The sequence below is a fragment of the Ictidomys tridecemlineatus genome, chromosome 4 (assembly GCF_052094955.1).
Source record: "Ictidomys tridecemlineatus isolate mIctTri1 chromosome 4, mIctTri1.hap1, whole genome shotgun sequence".
Classification (NCBI taxonomy): Eukaryota; Metazoa; Chordata; class Mammalia; order Rodentia; family Sciuridae; genus Ictidomys; species Ictidomys tridecemlineatus.
The window spans coordinates 189,895,100-189,911,657 of NC_135480.1; the positions used below are offsets into that span (position 1 = coordinate 189,895,100).

General features: G+C 47.5%; 1 protein-coding gene across 1 annotated transcript; it reads right to left on the minus strand.

The window, feature by feature from the left end:
* Positions 1–143: 143 nt before the first annotated feature.
* Positions 144–12,154, minus strand: Slc46a2 (solute carrier family 46 member 2). The gene is made up of 4 exons (XM_021729411.3): positions 10,699–12,154; positions 8,555–8,638; positions 8,010–8,166; positions 144–2,967 (listed from the first exon to the last, which is right to left on the minus strand). The coding sequence occupies exons 1-4, from the start codon at positions 11,825–11,827 to the stop codon at positions 2,910–2,912; spliced, it is 1,428 nt and encodes a 475-aa protein (XP_021585086.2). The 5' UTR covers positions 11,828–12,154; the 3' UTR covers positions 144–2,909.
* Positions 12,155–16,558: the final 4,404 nt, after the last annotated feature.

Here is a 16,558-nt window from a genome sequence, read left to right on the forward strand (position 1 = left end):
TTCATTTTGGCAGGCTCACAGTACTTTGTGGTTACAAAACAGGAATCATTATTCAAAGAAACAAAATATTACATAGATACAATTAGATAAGAAGAATGTATCTTGGCTTATGAATAAGCAAGCATTTTTACTTTCAGTTCATGTTTTGCTTTGAGCTGTTTCTGCTTAGTTACCTTTTAATAAGAGTTAGAAATGTCCCAGACTATTGGCCTATACCTTGACTATTCTTTCTTGAATTACTGACCAGAACCAGGGCCACGGTTGTGGCAAGTGGTTAACTTGAAAAGAGAGGCTACTAATTTAGTCAAACAAGAGTAAGAGCACCAAACCATTGTGCATAGGAACAAGTTGCCCAGTCCTAAGCACTAATCTGTCTTCTTAATATTAATTATTCTTCTCTAGATTTTAATTTAATTTCTCAAAAACTTCCTTGACTGTTTTTCCTATAGGGGGTTTTTCATTAAATGTTAACAATTTACGTTCCACAGCTGAATCACTGCATTTAGAGCAAACAGATCTATGCTTTAGAAGTAGTTGCATTAATTGGGAAAGTCATATTTTTTTCCTTCATACTTAATGGTCATATGAGAAGTGGAAATCATACTTATTAAAGGATTACAAAACCAAACCAGCCCATTCCCAGAAACCTACTGCGCTCCTCCAGAGGATGGACGCCTTGCGCCATCCCCCTCAGTAGGGCCTTGCCATTGCCTGGATCAGGGGAGGGGCCAGCACTTGTTTATGTAACAGTGTCTATGTGACAGTGGCAGTGCTTTGGAAATGGACTTGACAATGGTGCTGAATTGCCTTTCTGAGAGTAGACATCATTAATTGAAGACAGCAGTTGTACAAAATGAGACAGCAAGATGGGATAAGAGGGAGATTTGGGATCCAATCTCAATCTTTCTATTTACTAACTGTGAGACTTAGGCAAGTCACATTTCTCTGAACCTTCGGGATTATGATCTTTGAAAAGAAGTCAAGCCTTCCTAGTAGGGTTGTTGGAGGGACTGGCTGTAATGCACTCAAAGCCCCTAAGTGTACAGTGGGCACTCCTTTTGAAAAGACTCTTCCTGTTGTGTAAATATGGCCAACTCAAATATTAAGGATAACAACCTTTCTGTTTTTAAGTAGACCTTTTTTCTTTCTTTTCAAGAAGACATTGAGATAGGATGCTGAAGGCCTGGGGAACAGATAGGAATAGATGGCAAAAGCCATCACAGGAAGTGATAAAGAGAAGGAGGAGGAAAAGAGCAGCTGGATTTAAGAGATTTCTGTGGTCAGGTGATTTGGAAACTTCCAGGCTGGGAGCTGAAGGTGATGCTCTTACCTGAAATCAATTGGGAGAGAACAAATAAAAGATATAGTAGGCGTGAGGTGGTGGAGTGGGATAAGAATAATTAGTTTTGGATGTATCCGGAGGTGGAGATGTTGACTCAGCTGTTGAAAATAAGAGTTCTGGAGTCCATGGGAGTTGACCCGGTTATCTGAGGAGAGGATCAAGGACAGGGCCTCAAGAATTAAGGAAGCAGGGAGAAGAGGAGGAAGACTGAAGAAACATTCTTAGAAGAGTCAGCTCTGTAGGTTGGAGTGGTGGTTCAAGAATTTGGCAGCTTACAGAAACGTCAGCTGTTGGCCCCATGCCTAGGGTTGGATTTGAGGGGGGACCCCCAGTTGGCGCTTCTAACAAGTTCCCAGGGGATGCTGATGCCTCTGGTCCAAGAACCCCTGGGTTAGAGCATCTAGTAGGAAGGTCACTGGGAACAGGTGAGAAGGTTTGAAACTGCTGCTCTGATGGCAGGTAGGGTTGAAGAGGAGCCAAGATCGGGGCCTTGAGAGTCTAGTTCAGGCTTCTCAACCACAAGCTGAGAGCAGGGTCAACGTCGGCAAATAAGGAAATTCCCTGGCCCTTAAAAGCAAGTTCTTTGAGAGCAGGAATGGAGAAGCTAATGATTGGATTCATTCGGGGTGCTGTCCCTCCTCACTGCTACAATGAAAAAGACCTTGGGATGTGGCTCATTAGTTAAGTACCCCAGGGTTCAATCCCCCAGTCCCCCTAGCCTGAAAAAGAATGCCATAGCCCTAGAGTTATAGGGGGAGTCTGACTGGGGAGAGGATGATTCATGCACTCATACTATGAATGTTGATTTTATTTGGATAAATCTGCATTTATATATGTAAGTAAAATGGACAAATAAAAGTAATTCAGAATAAAATGGTTCTTCTCATATCCCCTTTCCCTTCATACTTCTGCTTTGGGAGGTATTGGTGACTGAAAATATTCAATTGAATATTCCATTAAGGAAGTTCTTAAAATTGTTTCTTAAGAGCAACAGTGAGGAGGGCAACATTGCCGCTCCGGCCTGAGCTCCATTGCTCTCCTGAGTGTTCAGCTAACAAGGCCTCAGGAAAGAAAGCTAACTTTTTTTTTTCAAGGTTTTATTTTAATTTGAAAGATACTATTGTTTACACAAAACTGTTGCAAGTTCTTGTAAAATATCCCTCTCACATTCCCCCAGGCTGTTGAAAATGAAGGCTTTTGGTTCACCCAAGTGACCAGTCAGCCTGTGTTGGTGCCCTCCAGACAATCCCCAGAAGAAAGGGTGCCCGCTGGCCACAGCTGCCCTCTAGGGCCTGGGTTGGCTGTGCACACAGCCTGCACCCACAGAACCTAACCTTTGCCTAATGGGCATCTGAAAGCTAAGAAAGTTCTTCTATCACTCAGAAAGTGCTTACCCCACCCACCAGGGACCCCTGAGCCAGAGCAGATCATTCAGAGGCTGATTCTGGCTGGGACTCGGGTTTCTTGGGCAGTGAGTTTGCTGTGGTCACCAATTCTCTGGACCCTTCCTTGTCTTCAAGGGAACTTGGCCATGGCTGGTGTTTTCAGCTTCTGCGGGTCAGTGCCTTCATTTCTCGGACGTGTTTCCATATTGCAACCATGGGACTTGTTTATTGGCCACGATGCTGAAAGAGTTTGCAACAGAGTTACAAGAGAACAGCTGGAGTTGGGCAAGGGGGTAGCTCTTCACTCCCACCAGTGGTGGGGATGTCTCTGGCCACTCTTTATCACGGGAGAGCGAGAAGCTGTCTCCGTTATGACATCAGCATGCTGACACTGGAGGGGACTTCTCTCACTCTGGGTTCCTATCAGACCTGTGATAATGAACTTCTCCCTCTTCCCCCATCACATCATGAGCCCTTTGCATCTATATTTTCTTGGACTCTCATCTCCCTCCTGCTTGATGACAAATTCCATGCAGAGCTCATGATGAGGACTGAACTTCACTAATCCAAAACAAATTAGCTGCCTCTTCTGGTTTCCATAACTCCTTTATCTCTCCCATAAATCTAGTTTTAAAATATCAATAATAAATGGAGACATAGCAATTAGGATCTCTGGGTTGAAGTCCTGGATCTGTGTCCTGAACCTCTGGGGCCCTTGCTTTTCTCATCTGTGGGAATTCCAGGATCCTCGGGTTCTAAGCTCAAACACGGCTCTCTTGACGGATGCACAACACCTGGCACTGCTGAGTGGGGTGTGAGCTTAACTCCAAGCCTTCCAAGGGAAGCTTGAGAGAAACTCTGAACACTGACTTCCCACCTGCTATGAACCCTAAGGCCCTACCGAGGGAGGCATTTACTGTACTTCCAGCAAAACTCCCCGTATTACAAGGCTGGTAAGTGGAAAGGCTAGACTTAGAGGCTGCCAGCATGGGGGGCCACGTAAACGATGCCTTGCAGTCCTGACTTTGCAGCTGATGCTGACTGTGGACACCACAGAAGAGCTGCATGTCAATGGCCAGCTCCAACTTCAGGGTCAGCTAACAGGCAATCCTGGGTGTGAGTGGTCAGTAGTGCTGACTAGTAGGTGCCACAGCCTCTGGCCCAGCATTCATTCATTCATTCATTCACTCAACAAATCCTTCTTGAGCACTTCTTATATGCCAGGCTCTTTGCCGGACACAGTGGATACATGGTACGCCACAGAGCTGCCCTCAGGGGGGCTGTGGTCTAAGGGCAAGTGTATTAAACAGATAATCATTAAGTGGTCTTCAACTATCATGCTATGAAGGAAAAACAGAGGAAGCCTTGGGAACATATAGTAGAAGAATCTAATTCAGACTGAAAAGAGGAAAATCCTCTGTGAAATATGACAAGTTCGAGTCTCTGCTTCCTGATCTGCAAATGGAGACAATAGCAATTACCTCAAAGGATTGTTTAGGAAGGTTAAATTAGTTAAAAGATATGAAATGATGTGTTTTGTTATTATAATTTTTCAAAAGAGATGGGTGTGATTGAATGTGGGTTTGTAGATTGGAGAAGATGAGGTCATTCTCTTCTTACAGCTTCTGTCTTCTCTATGCAGTGAGGCATGTGCTGAGTGCATGTGTGTTGGAGGTTAGCAGGACAGGCTGACTGCACAGGTATTTCCCCAGCACCTCTGAATTGCATATAAAGAAGAGCAAGTAGGAGAAGGCAGGTTCTCATAATAGCATGAAATTAGTTCACTTTGGTACTAGGAAAGGGCAGGACCACAGCCCCTCCGGATTGCAAATAGACTGTTGGCAGTTCTGGCCCAGGGACCTCTCCTGGCATCAAAGAGGATTTATACTGTGATGGTCCAGCCTTCTTCACTCCGGTCCTCTTCGGCTCTAACACGCCTTCCTGTTTATTTTCTTTCTTTTCCTCGAATTGAATCTACCACTAAACTACATTTCTAACCCTTTTTTATTTTCAGACAGTGTCTCGCTAAGTTGCCTGGGCTGGCCTCAAACTTTCCATCCTCCTGCCTCAGCCTGCTGAATGGCTGGGATTGCACTTATGCGCCACCTTGCTGGCCTCTTCCTGGGTTTTCTGTCAATGGAATGTCTTTCTGTGGTCCTTTCCTGTTGCTTTCACTCAATGATGATATAGCCTGGCCTCTTTCCCTGTAAGAATTTTTCAGGATCTCATTTCTTTATGACTTCATGGGCAGGAAAGGTAATGGAAACACTCTCTTATGCTGGAAAGTTTCCATCTTGTACATTCAAATTACCTGGAGAGCTTTTAAAAATTCCTGCACCCTCAGCTCTAGGCAGAACTTTGCTCTCTTTTTAAGGGTCTCTTTAGGGGACTCTGGCACCTTGGTAAAGTTCACACCTACAATTCCAGGTATATCCTTAAGGTCTCTCTACCTCCATCAAAGTCATCTAGATGGCAGCTGGCTACAGAATAGCTGAATTTTTAAAAAAGTTTCCATTTCTAATTTTAACCTATGATCTGATCAACAGTGACAGTTGTCTAGAAAACAAGCTTATCTCAAAACAAGTATCCCACAGTAAATGCTGCTGAAAGTTGCTTTATACTATCTTAGAATTTTTTAAAAAAAATTAGTTAAAGTTTTCCTTTCTCTCATCTCTCCAATGAAATAATATGAAATTCAACTTTTCATGTATGTAATAAACCATTATGGTTACACACAAAAATAAATAAATAAAAATCCCTGTACCAGGACTGTGCCCCAGGTCATCTGAGGAATGTTCTCTGTGGGGGGGTGGGGGGGTGGTCCTGAAAGCAGTAATTTAGAGAAACTTCCCAGTTGTTCCAGTGTACGGAGAACTGGCTTTGTTTGCTTGTGTCTCTGTTGTTCTGCGTCTGCAAAAGTGAGCAGTTAAAGTGCCTCATCTCCACGAGCACAAGATTAGTTCCTTTCCAGGTTCTCTCCTGCTTCTGCGACATAAGATCACGACAACGCTGTGTGGCTAATTAAGAGCCTGTGCCTGAGTATGACTGAGCCCGAGTGCACTGGAATGAAGTATCAAGGACAGCACCTCTTAAGGGTGGTACTTGGGGTTTCTTCATGAAGGCAAGGTGTCTTATTTAGCACACCCAAAGCAGATCAAACTGCAGAAAGCAAGTAATGAATTTTCTCATGACTTCCATTTGTCAGCTTGTCTGTATGCACACATTAACTACCAAAATTAGTTTGTTGTTGTTTTTTAGTGTTTGCCAGTGGAATAGAACTGACGACTTTTCCAGTGGACAGAACTGCTTATGTGTTACTCGGCTGGCTAAGGGGCTGAGGCTCCCAAGAAATTTTTGTTGCCTGCTAGCTCATCAGTCCAACCCACTCAGCCAGGACTCCTATGAAAAGGCCCCAGGGCTGGACAGTCCAAGGACAGATCTGGTTCAGTCCCCTTCCAATAAATGAGACCGGGTCATGGCCCTCTGCCTGGCCAGATTCTCTCAGTGATTTTATCTTCACATCTTATTTTTCCTCAATTAAGAAATAAACTAAAGAGGCTTAATAATTGATGTCTTCTACCCCAGAAGGCTCAGATTTCTGTGCAGCCAGGGACCTGTATTATGATGGGGTGTGAAAATTTCAAAAAGGGGTTTATCACTGTCCCCTTGCAACCTGCCCTCGGTTGATTTCTACTCTGCAGCCTTCAATCCCATCGTTATTGATATATATAGCACTCTCATGGGTTACTGGGCATGTACCTTTAACATGCAAACCCATATCAAATCCCTTGTACTTTATTGTGGCTGTATTTCTCCTGTGGCTATATCTGTCCTCTGGAGGTATATATATATATAATCTATATGCATGTGTATTTTTTTCTGCTCTGGCCAGGCAGCACGATACATGAGAGCCCCTCACTTGGGAGGAAGGGGAAAAGGGCCAAAACTATGGTGTCCAAATGGGAGCCATTAGCCACATGCGGCTCCTGAAAACTAGAAATGCAACTAGCCCAAACTGAGATGTACTAGAAGTATAAAAAAAGTAAAATATCTCTGGTTAATTCTGTAAGTTTTTTCCATGTTGAGATATTTTGAATACCCACTGTGCTGTTAGTATGATTAATTTCAGTCACTTTTAACCCCCCCCCTTTTTTTGGTACTAGGAATTGACTTCTACCACTGAGCTACACTCTTAGCCTTTTTTAAACTTTTATTTTGAGACAGAACTTTCACTAAATTGCTGAGGCTGGTCTTGAACTTGCCATCCTCCTGCATCAGCCTCTAGGGACAGTGGGATTGCCACAGCACCCATCTCATTTTATCTTGTAAAAATATGGCTTCGTAGCCAGACGTGGTGGCACAAGCCTATAATCCCAGTGGCTCAGGAGGCTAAGGCCGGAGAATCTTGAGTTCAAAGCCACCCTCAGCAAAAGCAAAGCTCTAAGCAATTCAATGAGACCCTGTCTCTAAATAAAATACAAAATAGGTCTGGGAATGTGGCTTAGTGGTTGAGTGCCCCTGAGTTCAATTCCCAGTATCCCCCCCACCCACCCCGCTCAAATGTGGCTTCCTAGCAAATTTAAAGCATGCGCATGACTTGCCTGTGTGACTCACACTCTTACTCCTACTGAATGGGGCTGGCTGAAGGCAGAGCTGTCTTTACGTTCTGTGGACCACGCTGGTTAGTGCTTTGTCTGAGACCAGTATTCCTCTCCTTTACTTCTCAGCCCTCCTCCTACCTGTTACCTCCCTGAGAGTTGCTTGCTGTCATTTCACAAATGACACTGTTCCCCCAGAGGAGGCAAGAGCACTGCCTAAGGCCACAGGGGAGCTCCATCAGTCCCGAGCAGATCTTCACGCACTGAGCACAGAACCCTTGCAGAGCCCAGAGAAGAGCGTATCTGGAAGGAGGCGGGACGGCTCTCACCTAAGGGAACCTAACAAAAAAGGTCCCAATGGTTCAAGGGAGTTTCTAATGCCAGCTTCTAATTATAAGGAAGTAGGCGAAACTCCTATAAATAAATTGTCGTTACAAAACCACCAGGAAGTGAGCCAGCGGTTGGGGCTCTCTGTTCGTTATTTGTGATTCTGGAATTCCCAGATGGCCAGATTACCAGTTTGAGGGAACCGAAGGATGTTTTCTTTATGAGCGAGTCTGCTCAGAAGTGGCTGCACTGATACTGAAGATAAATCATCCTGAGATGGTTGGGGTAGAGATGGTCCAACAGTCCTGTCCTAAGCACCAGGGCCCAGCCCACAGAGCCACACCAATCCACTCTTACCCAATCGGGACAATGGCCAGGAAGGAGAGGAAGGAGGAGAGAACAAAGCAGGTGCCCAGGAACTTGTCCATGGTAAGCTGATAGAGGTTGTTATACACGGTGGATGTCACCACGCCGGTCAGAGCCAGGGACAGCTGCAGTATGACGAACACCTTTCCTGTGGAGGGACAGAGGTTACCAAGAAATGTGCTGTTGTTCCCTCTAGCTGCATCTCTGGGGAGCTCTCGGGGACCCCTTTGCTCTCCCAAAGACCCCTTTTCAGTCTCCAAGGCTCACCTCATCAGGAATCCCACCTCCCTCTAGCCGAATTTTCCCGAAACCTATTGACGACAGGGTCTTTCTTCATAGCTTTTCAGTGACTGACTTTCTGAGACTTTCCCACCCTCCGGTCTTCACTCCTGTCCTGGATGGAAACCACTATGTTCCTAATGTACTTGAGGATGCTTCTGGAACTTTCCCCAATGTCTTCTGCAAGCCGGTGCTTCCAGCTAAACAGCTCTGAAACAGCCCTAGCAGAAGATTCTGGAGCGGTTTCTTTCACTTACCGTAAGAGGAGCCATTGATGAGTTTGGACATGGCTGAACGGATGGTCGTGATGGGGATGAGGGCGAACAGCATGACGGCACGGGCTGTAAGAGATCACACACAGCACTCCTCACTGTGGCCCAGCACTGGCCAAGGAAGAGATCAGAATAAGGCAAAAACTATCCAGTCCCTCAGCCCACAGTTCCTACAGGGCTTGACCAGAAAGAAGCATCTTTTTTTTTGCCAGAAAACTAGTGTCCTGCATGGACCAGACCATCACTCTCAGCTCTAAGTGAACTGTTGATGCTGAGTACCAATATGCAAGTTGACACGGAGACTGAGGGTGAAGGGGGGTATTTTTTTAAGGGTTTTTTTTTTTTTTTACATTTTTATTGGCTTGAACCCAGGGATCCTCCACCACTGAGCTTCATCCCCAGCCCTTTTTATTTATTTATTTAGTTTATTTTGAGACAGAGTCTTGCTAATTTATTTAGGGCCTTGTACAATTGCTGGGCTAGCCTCAAACTTGGGATCCTCCTGCCTCAGCCTCCAGAGTTGCTGGGATTACAGGGATGTCCCCCACTCCCCAGGCTGAAGGGATCTTTATTGGCAGAGTTTAAATGGTTTCTAGGGAGGGAGCTGATGTTGTCAAATTGACCCAAGGCTCTTCTCCTGGTCTCCAGGGGACAGAAGTGAGAAGTTCCTGACCTTATTATTTCTGAATACCTCTGGAAGGCTGTTCCAGGAGCTCTGGCAAACTGCTTCCAGAAATGTTTCCCCTAATATTACTGCCACGCACCCCTCGAGCCCTGCTGTTAGCCAGAAGCTGTGTGTATGTGTGTGTGGGGGGGGGGGGTAGAAGGAAGGGAGGGAGAAGTGTGTGGGAAGAGGAATGTTCTGTCCTTTGCACATGGCTTTCTTAACTAGGAACTTACCAGGGGTCATCTTGTCATTTTGTTAGGTCTTTTTCTGAGGCGTGTGATCTGGACCAAGGGACACTCCTCTGATAGTTATCTAGAGTCATTCTTCCCAATATGTTAGCCACATGGGCTATTTAAATGAATTAAAATAGACTTTAAAATTCTGCTCTAGCCACATTTCAGGTGCTCAGTAGCCACCTGTTGCTAGTGGCTACTGGATGGGACAGTCGAGATACAGGTCATCATCATCAATGTAGAGAGCATCCCTTGGAGCACTAGTGGAGGGCTCTTTGCTTGTGATTGTCTGATTTCTGTACTCAGATGGAAGCTTCATTTTGTTTCTTTGAGGGAATTTATTTTACTGGTTGTAGAAGGCACTTATTAAGAATTTTTATGCAGCTGGGATTGGTGGCGCACGCCTGTAATCTGGAGGCTGAGACAGGAGAATCTCGAATTCAAAGCCAGTCTCAGCAATGCTGAGGCACTAAGCAACTCAGTGAGACCCTGTAACTAAATGACATACAAAACAGGGCTGGGAATGTGGCTCAGTGGTTGAGTGCTCCTGGATTCAATTCCTGGTTAACTCCAGCACCCCGAAAACAAAAAGTAAAAAATAATTTTTCATGTATTGTTTAAAAGCCTTTGCTTGGTTGCCAGTGATTTAAAATAAGGGATCATTTGAGTTAGGTCTTTTAAAGTTGGGGAGAAGAGCCAGGCATAGTGGCACATGCCTGTAAACCCAGTGGCTTGGGAGGCTGAGGCAGGAGGATCTCGAGTTCAAAGCCAGCCTCAGCAAAAGTGAAATGCTAAGTAAGTCAGTAAGACCCTGTCTCTAAATAAAAAAAATACAAAATAGGGCTGGGGATGTGGCTCAGTGGTTGAGTGCCCCTAAATTCAATCCCTGGTACCCTCCCCCGCAAAAAAAAATATGGAGAAGAACCTCAGTCCCATTTCCATTCAAGTCCATCCTGAGCCTTCCCAGCCTTCCCTCTGACTTCAGGTACCCCTGACCACACTTCCTTGACCTTATAGACCTACGGGTACCATTCTGGCATTGTTTCAGCCAGCAACACAGACAATACAATACAGGTATAAACACAGGTGACTATAATCCTGTCTCCTTGTGCGTTTTGGATAGCAGGTTCCATCACTGGTGCTGAGCTGGGACAAGGTCCTAGACCCCAGTGACCCTTGTGTCTGCTCCATTACTCATAGGGCCAGCAATCCAAGAAGGCCAGACTCACCAACATAGAACATGTATGTCTCTTTCACAAAGGCCAAGAGGAGGGCTCCTGACCCGAAGGAGACCATCCCAATCATGATCATGGTGGTGTCCTGGAAGCAGCGGGAGAAGACCAGGACGCCCAGAAAGCTGGTGATGAAGATGATGTACCCGGAAGCCATACCATAGCCCACCTGCACTTGGTTCCAACTGAGAGGCTCCCTCAGCACAAAAAGAGGCATCATGTCCACCGTGCCCACTACAGCCAAGTCATAGATGATGGCACCCACAAAGAGCAGGACAATGATGGTTCTTTTGGGTCTGCCTTTTTCAGGAGGTGGAGTGTGCACCACTACATTTTGCTTTTCTGGCCGATCAGGATCCAGGGTGCGGTAGGTGCCCACTATACCAGACTCCGTATCCACTGCAGGGAGCTTCTTGTTGGCCTTGGCTATGGGTTCAGGGACCTTGAGCACCAAGAGGCTATAGAAAAGAGCAAAAGTGGCACAGCCTACGCTGCAGGCTGTCAGCACCAGGCCCTGCCTAGAGTGCCCGATAATCTGCTTGAAGAGATGACCCGAGGCCATGCTCCCGCAGAACCCCGCCAAGCCCAAGACCAAGTCGATAACAATGAGGCGCAGGGAGCGGCGGCCTTCAGAGGAGCCCAGAGATCCCAGCGCCATGACCCCGGACCAGAAAGCGGAGAAGCCGCCGCCCAGCCCGTTGAGCGCTGCACCCGCGTACAACACTGCCACCGGCCAGTCCAGCAGCACCTTGAGCAGCAGTGTGAGGCGGGAGAGCAGGAAGCCCAGCAGCGACACGCAGATGGAGATCTTGCGGTGGTAGCGGTCGCTGAGCCAGCCCAGCCCATAGGCGGACAGCAGGGGCGTCAGGCCCACGACGAGGTTGTAGATGATGTAGAAATTGGAGATGGCCTTCTGCTGTTGTTCCTCTGGATCCCCCTGGGGCGACGGGCTGGTGCTGTAGTTGGAGGAGCCCCCGGCTGCGAAGGACGCTTTCACCACCAGGAGTAATCCCGCGTCGTAGAAGGAGCTGGCCACCTGGGAAGAGGCTACCACGGGCTCGATCCAGGTCCTCACCTGGAAGTGAGGGGGGTGGCCCCCCCACCGGCAGGCGACCTCGGGACCCATGGGACCTCTTCTGATGGAGAACACCGGGGTTTGCTGGCTGCAGCGACGGGGAGATGTTGCCAGATTCTGCAACTCGGAAGGGTCCGGGCTCCGACCCAGAGTGCGGGTGTGCGCCGCGCGTGCTGCTGCGCACCCGAGCCAGGCGAGCGGAGTGAGGGCGCGGAGCGCGCGTGAGAGCAGCCACTTCAGCAGCCAAGTGACCTCCCCGGCCGCGGCCACTCCTCCCCACGACAGAAGGAGCCGCGCCCCGCCTCCGCCTCCGCCCCCGCGGGCCCAGCGGGCTGGCGACACACCAGAGCAGGGAAGCAGGCTCTTCGGAGAGCACAGCGAGACCGGCTCCAGCGCGCCCGCCCGCTGGCCGCCGCGTCACGCTGCTCCTGCGAGCGCGGCCGCCTGACCAGGGCCGAATTTCCCCCCAGCCAAGCGTGCCGGGACCTCCCGCGGGCCCCTAGGGGTTGTCACTTCAGGGGCTGAAACTCACCTGAGAGGGCGCCCTGGGACCTGCCCAGGGACCGTTTCCAAATTCTACTGTCCCAGGAAGACAGGTTTGGGCGAGGGCGGAATGCCTAGGCTTCTGCCTGGGATAAGCACTCGGGTACGAAGCTTTACTTGTAGAGTTTAAAAGCAGCAGGACCCATGTGGGGAGCTAGTAGCACAGACTTTGGGAAAAGTAAGCCCAGGAGCTCCGAGGCCCAGGGCCCTTCCAGGGCCAAGGCCTTTGGGGGAAGAGCGCTACTTTGTGCTCCTGCGGTGGTGGCCCCCACTCAGCAGGTGCCTCAGCTTGGGGCTCCTGCCTCAAACTCTCAGCCCTAGTTGTCCTCCTCCAGATGATAAAATTGGACTCTGTAAGACCTGGAGCCTCCTGGAGAGGGCAGGGACATCTTGCCTAGAGTGGATTCCCCAGGGACCCCTTGTGCTTCTTAGTTCCTGGTCTCATGGGCTCACCCCCCTGGGCTGGTGGGAGACCTCTCCCCTAGGTGGCCTTTCATCCCCCTTTAAGTACCCACTTCTTCAAAGAGGACCATGAGGGACAGGGTCAGAACACATTAAGGAGCAAGAGACTCTCCTCCAGGGATGGAGAGTCAAAAACACATTGCTTCTCTCCCAACGCCCATGGCAGCATGGGCAAATGGGAACCCAATGTCAGAAAGACAAGTTCGAGTCTGCAGGAAGAGTCTGAAACATCAAATGGAAAATGTCCTCATGTAGGGAGTAGGAATTAGATAAATTATTTTTTAAATAGATCTGTGCCCCTTAGGTAGTTTTTATGGGGGCTATAATGTCCCTCCTTACCCCTGCCTGCCTCTGCCAGCCCCCTCATGTCCAGATTCAGATAGCTCTGCCTTCTGCAAGGGTAGAGAGGCAGCTAGTCTCAGTCTAAAAGATGTGCCCTGTGGACCTGCTCAGCAGCTCCCCCCACTCCCCGCCTGGTTTCACCAGCCATGTCTGGCTCTCCCACTCCATTCCTATCCTATGTTTCCAGAGGCTGCAACACACAGCCCAACCAGCCTGCTCCAGTGAGCAGCGGAGGCTGCAGGGGATGGGTGGGTTGTGGGGAAAGGTAGATTTTGCAATCAGATACAGCTGTGAGAACGACCTGAACTAGAAGGACCACTCTGGCCACCTGATCAAGGAGTCTGTCTGTTCTTGGGGCTCCAGACAGTAGGAGGCAAACTGGGTCCCCTCTGGGAGGTGAGTGGGGCCTCAGTTCTTCTCACGCTCTTGTGAAATTTGAAGGGCCTTTGACTCACTTCAGATCCAGGACAGGTCTAGTGGAATCAGGATCATGAGGTGCTAGCCAGCTCTGAGACCCTTCAGGCTTGAGACCTGAGTCCTCTGGCTTGATAATGAGCTAGAGTCAGGACAGCTGGTGTCCCTCTGGTTGTGGCTACTCTGGATTGGATTATATTCTTGTCATGTTCCTGTACCCTTCTTCATCTCTGAATGCAGGCCTCAACTGAGCTAGCCCCTGGTCATCCTCCATGGACTAGACTTTCAGCAAGTTGAAGGGCATCACATTAAGACAGTTTAGAATCTAGTCCCCAGCTCAAAAATGGATTCATTAAAATGCAAAGGTTTAAACTCTTCTTGTTTTTATATTGACAAAGGCACACTATTCCAGGAGAAAAGGGACTAAGAAGAAAACTGGCAGTTAACATTTACTGAGCCCTCACTATGTAGTAAGCACTTTACATGAATGAAATTGTCACTGGAATTATATGTGACACTGAAACCGGAGAGGTTAAGTCATTTGCACAAGAACACACAGCTAGTGAATCAGAAAGCCTATCTCTGTGGGGGGGAAATATAGGTCACAGAGAAGATGTCCTCTCAACCAACATGGATAGGAATGTTGGAGAGGTGCAGAAACAACATAGTCATGACGTAATTATTATTGATCAACATTGTATTGCATAAATGAAGAACAAGAGGAGTGGTTGGGAAGTTTATTTATTGGACTTATAATAACATTCAATACATTTGTTTTGATGGCCCACAAACCTCATTTTAGAAAGAAAAAGTCATTGTGATTGATTGATTGATTGATTGATTGTCTCAGGGACTGAACCAAGGACCTCTCATGTACTTAACAGGTGCTTCACCACGAAGTTACACCCCCAGCTGTGGAAAACATTTTCAATGTTAGAAGACAAAATCATCAGGCCCAGCTTTTGCTGAGAGGGAAGCTCTGTGCCTGAGTCAAGGATGGGAAGCCCACACCCTGGGGTGGGGCTAGGAGGACAGAGGAGGGACAAGGGAGGGGGAGAGGAACAGAAGTGTGAGGAGGAAGTGAGACTAGGGGCCCTGGTGGAAGGGGCCAGCATGGGAACCCCTGGTGTCAGGATGGTCAGAAGGACTTCAGTAGAATAGGAGTGTCCAGGGATGACTGTATATATTTGTTTATTTATTTTTTGGGGTACCAGGGATTATACTCGGGGGCACTCAACCACTGAGCCACATCCTCAGTCCTATTTTGTATTTTTTAAATTTAGAGACAGGGTCTCACTGAGTTGCTTAGTGCCTCGCCATTGCTGAGGCTGGCTTTGAACTCGCAATCCTCCTGCCTTAGCCTCCTGATTCATTGGGATTGCAGGCATGCACCACTGCACCTGGCCAGGGATGACTTTAAACAGCTTGCTGTTCCATGTGCAGAGGAGCCCCTTCTGCTACCTCCTACCCCTCTGCTCAGCTCTTTAGAAATCATCTACTTAGGAGTGGACAGTGTGAGTGAGTTTTCTATTTGATAGAAACCGGTGAGTGGTATCAGGGTTGACATAACTGAGATCACGCGGGGAAGCAGGGGAAGGGGTGGCCACAAGAACACAGATCTAACAAGGATTTCTGAAATCTGGGGTGGGCTTTGGACGTTTACAGGCTCTGAGACTGGGGAGCCGAGCCATCTGAGGGGCAGAGAGACGCTCGCAGCTGCTGTGCAGGTTATGTGGATGAGGAAAGCACTCTCTTCCAGAATTTTAGATGCTGGGGTAAGACTTTCTTAAAGAAAAAAAAAATCAAGAACAAAGAAAATAAGATACCCTCTGAAACATACATATATATAATGGAACAAAGAAAGATGTACAAGAAGAGACAGCTCTTGTTAGTGACCATCCACGCTGTGTCCTTCAAGTGTTTCTCAAGGGTCCATTGCTACATGCAGGGCACCCCAAGTCCCCTTTTCTAGTCACTAGCAATCTTCTAATTGTGATTTTACTTCCCAAGTGTAGTTGCAGACAGGAAGAAAGTGTTTTAGTTACTGGGATACTGCCAAATTATTTCTCTTAGTCAATTAGTAAATTAGCATTCTGTTTATTTATCTAAGCTTCTTTCTAGCTATTTCCAAATTCAGTGGTTTATTTGTCATTCCTGTATCATCCATCCACCCACCCAACCACCCACCCACCCATCCATCCACCCTTCCACCCACCTGCCCATCCATCCATCCACTCATCCATCTATTTACAAGCATTTATTGAGAATCAGGCCCACTAGTAAGTACCAAGTAGGCAAAATCTTTTGCCATTAAGAATCTTTTCCTCTGAAGAGTTATTAAAAGGCACTTGTGCTAACACTATCAGATCCGTTTAAGGCACAGGGACACTGAAGCCATGCCACAACTGGCTTAGGGGTATTCCTCTCCACTCCAGACTTTCCTACCAACTTGAATGACCTCTTGAACAACCTGCTCAACACTGTCAAAGAAGAAAGACATGGGTCGTTTCTGCTGCCCAGTGCACATCCGATCCCCTAATTCCTACTTCCTGCTTCCTCTGATGATCCTTCCTCTAATCTCCTCAGTCATGTTTTCCAGAGAGTTTCAACTTTCCCCACAAGTGTATCACAAGTGGACATGAGACTCAGATCTGCCTCATCACAGCATCGTGTACCAGTGTTTGCAGAGTTAGCCCAGAGATGGGAGTGTGACCCGAATTTGGACTAATAAGATTGTGGCCCAGACTTTGGCTTAAATAGTTAGGCAAGAGACACTTTCTTTTCTGCTGGTTTTGGACCAAGGAGGAGGAACGTCTGATGCTTTGCTACCACTAGAGAAAAGCTTGCTTGAGATTGGAGCCAATACAGAGGAGAAAAGCAGAAGTAGAAAGTGCAGAATCCACGTCCTGAGCTCATGGATTCAGCTATGCCCAAGCTAAAGTACCCCTTGACTTCTTTTGTAAAGTTTTTTTTTTTTTTTTTTTTTTTTGTAAGCAGTGCTAAGGATCCAACCCAGTGCCT